The sequence below is a fragment of the Cricetulus griseus genome, chromosome 5 (assembly GCF_003668045.3).
Source record: "Cricetulus griseus strain 17A/GY chromosome 5, alternate assembly CriGri-PICRH-1.0, whole genome shotgun sequence".
NCBI classification, from domain to species: domain Eukaryota; kingdom Metazoa; phylum Chordata; class Mammalia; order Rodentia; family Cricetidae; genus Cricetulus; species Cricetulus griseus.
The window spans coordinates 181,198,515-181,203,514 of NC_048598.1; the positions used below are offsets into that span (position 1 = coordinate 181,198,515).

At 50.3% G+C, this 5,000-nt stretch overlaps 1 protein-coding gene across 9 annotated transcripts in view; it reads left to right on the forward strand.

Moving 5' to 3' along the window:
• Nucleotides 1-5,000, forward strand: part of Gpr132 (G protein-coupled receptor 132) — a 26,423-nt gene that overhangs the window by 19,827 nt on the left and 1,596 nt on the right. For 5 of the 9 annotated variants that reach the window (XM_027416658.2, XM_035445510.1, XM_027416657.2 and 2 more), the window contains one exon: nucleotides 2,014-2,101. In XM_027416658.2, the coding sequence (XP_027272459.1) occupies nucleotides 2,074-2,101 (28 nt within the window). In that variant the 5' untranslated portion in view covers nucleotides 2,014-2,073. Of the gene's footprint in view, nucleotides 1-2,013; nucleotides 2,102-3,396; nucleotides 3,937-5,000 lie in introns of all 9 variants that reach the window. The other 4 variants (XR_003485555.2, XR_004770253.1, XR_004770255.1 and 1 more) reach the window with 3 other exon arrangements.

Sequence of the window (5,000 nt, forward strand, 5' to 3'; positions counted from 1 at the left end):
CAGACAAGGGGTGGTACACAGCTGAGGTGATGTCTCCCCTCTCTCCTCCCGATCTCTGACTGTGCTGATCCAGGTAGGACTGGATCCTTGCGGTCCATGGCCCATGCAGCTATTGTCCAGTATCTGGGGACTCCTTCAGCGCATCTCAGTCTCCCCCTCACCCTGGAACTCCAGTTTTGGGAGCAGACAGAGAGTCTCAAATTTCTTGCCAGGCCTTGGACATGGCCACAACACCTAGGATGAACCTCTGCACATAGTACCCACCGGGGGCCGCCTCTGTCACAGCACGGGGAGCTCAGAGTGAGGGTCTTACAGACCTTTGGTTGGCTCCTCCAACCATGCCCTTACAGCGACCCAGAGGGACAGACAGACGCCCATCCTGTGCCCAGCAGGTCAAGGCATAGTAGGGTGAGGCAAGGACCCTACTGAGGACAGTGCTTGGCAATGACTCTTCTTGCTCTGCCTGGCCTTGCCTCTGTTTGATGTGTGCCGAGGTGTTACTTCGAACTTCTTCAGAGATTGGTGAACTTCTGTAATCTCAGGTTTGGCTTCCAGTTTTCAGAAACACCTGAGAAGGGAGCAGGGAAGCTGGGAGCTGGGAGCCCAACCTGTGAGGCTCTAGGGCTTGGTGTGGATGTCGGTGGGCTCAGCTTCCCCTGAGCTGGATTCCAGACAATTCTGGTGGCCACTTCTGAAGATCCAATGTACTTTGAGCAGTTCCGGTGGTTATCTGCCTGACTGAGGGGCAGCCACGGTCTGTGTTGTGGGAACAGGCAGGCAGGTGGGCAAGCAGGCTGGATGCAGTGAGGAATTCCTCAAGGTTCAGCCCCTGCCCTCCATCTGCAGGCTTGGGGAACACATGGGTCTTGCCTGGCTTGAGTTGTCTCTTGGGCTTTGGGGCTCTGGATGGAGCTTCTCCAATACTGAGGATGCACTGAGAGTCTCCTCTTAGGTGACAGAGGGCCTGTCCAGAAGCATCCCTGTCAGTCAGAGAAGGAGAGGACCCACAAGAGGGATCCTTGTCTGTCTTCACATCGGTGATGTGCTTAAATAGAGCCTTTGGGTCACACTTACTGAACTTTTGGGGGTCATTATTTAATCAGAGAAAAGATTTCCTTGGAAAGATTTTTTTCCGAGACAAGGTTTCTCTGTGCAGCTTTGGAGCCTATCCTGGAACTCACTCAGTAGACCAGGCTGGCCTCAAACTCATAGAGATCCGCCTGCCTCTGCCTCCTAAGTGCTGGGATAAAAGGCCGTGCGCCACCACGGCCCGGCTCCTTAGGAAGAATTTTAACAAGTTAGAAGTTAAACTTTCTTAAGGTTGTTGGAAACTGAGTGCAAAATTAGGCTATGAAATATTTGTAGTGCTGACCCTTCCATTGCGTGGCTTCAGGTCACCATGTCTTCAGTCTCCAGAACACTTACCTACTTATTTTTGCCAACCTGATAGGAAGAAACAACAAAACAAACAACAACAAAACACTTCTTCCCTTGTGCTTATTTTGCATTTCTTGGTCTTGGGGAGCTTTTCTTAATTCTTTTTTTATGGGGGAGGGTTTGAGACAGGGTTTCTCTGTGGCTTTGGAGGTTGTCCTGGAACTAGCTCTTGTAGACCAGGCTGGTCTCGAACTCACAGAGATCTGTCTGCCTCTGCCTCCCGAGTGCTTGGATTAAAGGCATGCACAATCACCACCCGGCTTCTTAATTCTTCTGCAGAAGCCCATGTGCCATCTGGCTTTGCCAACTACAACAAATGACAATTTTAACTATGGTACTCAAGGTTGGCTTCCCTGGTGCCTGGCTGTCTCTACTGGGCTACCTTTTGTCGACTGTGGGATGCTCAAGAATCTTTGTTGAATGAGTCAACCCATGTGATTTAGTCAGAAGTGCTGGGATTACAGGCATGCAACACCACCTTTGACTGGCTGGTTGGTTGGTTTGTTTGTTGTTGGTTTTGTTTTGTTTTGTTTTTAAGTTTTTACTTAAATCCATTTCACCTTGCTCTTTCTCCAGGTCCTTTTAAGCTGTCAGAGCCACCCTCACAAGGGGCACAAAGCCCATATTGGATCCACCATGAGATCAGAGTCCATCGGTGCAGCAGGTGAGATAGTCTCATTTGACTTTGACACATAAGAAGGTCACAGGAATTCTTCTGAGGTGCACCTGGTCTCATCATTCAAAAATCAACATTCAGATGTCTATACTAAAATCTGACTCAGCAATGCTACACCAAGAGACTAAGCGGAGTTCTGCCTTTAATCCCAGAACTCAGGAGGCAGAGGCAGGTAGATCACTGAGTTCCAGGCCAGCCTGGTCTACAGAACTAGTTTCAAGACAGTCAGGGATATGCAGAAAAATTCTGTCTTGAAAAACAAACAAACAAACAAACACAAGAACAGAAAGAGCTCAAGATGCAATGGACTGGGGTTATGGCTCAATTGGGTAGAGTGTTTGTTGAACATACATGAACATGTATGAACATGAATAAACATGCATGAAACCTTGGGTTCAATCTCTACTATCACATAAAACCATACTAAATAGTGCATGTGAAGTCAGCCTAGTCCAGAGGCTGTCTCAGTCAATCAGTTAATCGATCAGTCATTCAATAAATAGAACTGAAGACACACTTACTTCATCGTTGTTTTTGACAAGTGCTTGAAAAAGCCAAGTACAGGAGTGAGGAGACATTTGGCACTCTTGATGGCTACTTCCTATGAGAGTGACTGGTGGCAAATCATGAGCCATCTGGTGGCCCAAGAGAGCTGTCAGGGGGTCCCAGTAGGCAGTTGACAAGGAGGTCCCCATGGCCTTCCCCGATTCCATTGTCCTCACCCTTCTTTCCACTACTGAGGCTCCTCGCTACCCCAGGTCTGTTTGCTAAGGGGAGTGGGGTTGTGAGGGTCACAGTAACCCTCAGGTGGTATATGGGACAGGACCTAGTTGGTGTCCATAGAGAAGACCCAAAGGCTTATGTGGGCCTGAGCAGGTGGCAAGGGACAGAACCACACCAGGGAATCTGTGGCTGGACAGTGTGGTGTTGTGAAAGGCCAGGGCCCATGCTGGTCCCAGGTTGTGTTTGTTGTAGGTTTCAGTAAGACTGCATGGTGTGTTGGTAGGGGTGGGGAACAGAGATGGAGTATATGAACAGCGATCAAGCAGTCAACTAGAGACAGGGCAGAGGACAGAGGGGTGTGAACCAGGGAGTGAGAACAGACTCCCAGGCCTGGCTGAGGCTGTTTTCCCAGTGGTGACAGAGCTGTCTAAAGGCCTGTAGCTGCCTGTCCCTCACCCTCACTGCCTGCTGGCCACACACAGGTCCTGACGCCAACACTTGGCACTGGGTCCGAGGCAGCTCACCACCCCTGGAACCTCAATCTCAGTTTTTCTCTCTAGATGTGGTAACAGCTTGCTTGCCTCCAAGTGGTGAGTCGGGGCACCCAGATTTGTGAGACAACTGCATCTTATGCCCACTGTCAAAAAGGAACTGAAAAAAAGAAGAAGAAGAAAAAAAGACAGACGCTGGCTAGCCCTGAGCTCTGTGGGTGGGAATCCAAAACAGAGCAGATACTGTGGGAAGTAGCACAGGGCTCCTCAAGAGGAAACACAGAGTGGCCACGTCATCACCCAGCAAGCTTGCTTTCGAGCATCCCCAAAAAGGAAATGGCAGGGACAGAAGTTGGAGGACACCTACGCTCACAGAAGCATGTTCATAACAGCCCGGGGGTGGCAAGCAGCTTAGCATCTGTGGACACACGACAAGTAGCCAAGTGTATGCACCTTGTGGAATGTCATCCTGCATGGAGTGTCTCGACGGGCTGCTGTCCTATCTCGAAAAGAGGAGATATTCTGACACACCCTACAAGGTGGACAAACCTCGAGGACGCTATGTCCAGTAGAATAAGAGTGCACTAATGAAGACTCCATCTGCGTGAGGTCCCTCCCTCTACACAAGCAGAGGCGGTGGGGGAGGGGGATCTGGCAGGGGAGGGAGGGTCAGTGTTTCTAGAGAAGCTTTGGTCTGCAGAAGTATCCAGAGCTGGGTAGTGGTGGGCGCAGCACCATGGATGTCCTTAGCGGCAGTAAAGTGCATGCTGGGGGCTGACTCGGATGGAACGTTTTGTGCTATGTGTATTTCATCAGACTTTTAAAAAGCGAGCCTGGAAAATACAGGAGTTGCATGAGAAAGTATCAGGTCCTGTGTCTGGGGACAAGGAGCCCTCACCTGAGGTACAGTGCCGTTCTCGGCTGACATCCAATGACCACTGTGACGCCTCATATGACCGACTGATCAAATGGCTAAAGTTGTCCTTCTGAAATCGACCAAGGCTGAGGATTATGACATGGGCAGCTGAGGTCCCAGGGTGACTTCGACAGCTGGCCGAGACACCCAGAGCCATTCCAGCATGTGGGACACATTATTTCTCTAGACAGTTGGGTGTCCGTGTAGACATCAAGGGATTAATGAGCCCTGGAGTCCTGGGGGAGGCCAAGAAACAGATATCAACCTGGGACCAGGAGGCCCCCAAATCTGAGCCAGGGCATGGCTGAAGGTTTTTGCCATCAGATGGCTACTGTGGCCAGAAAAGGAGGATGTGGGGAGTCCTTACAGAACCTCAGCAGAAAAGGCTGATGCCTGTCCCAACCAGTCTGGTTCTGCTGGCTCCCTCCACCTGGAGTCCTTTTCAACTCCTGATGTGTCTAGTCTAGAGTCTGTGGAGTCTCTTTTATTTAAAATTTTTATTTGTTATTTGTGTGTGTGTGTGTGTACCAGGCATGCATTCGCTACAGTGCACGTGTGACGGTCAGAGAGCAACTTTCTGGAGTTGGTTCTCTCCCTGTCCTGTGAGATCCTTAGATCAACCTCAGGCCCTCAGGCTTGGTAGCCAGTGGGTTTTATCCTCTGAGTCACCTCCCCACCCCCACCACTGTTGAGCGTGGTACGTTTTCTTGGTATTATAAATTGTTATAAATCTCCGGGCGGGGGGTGGTGGTTTCCA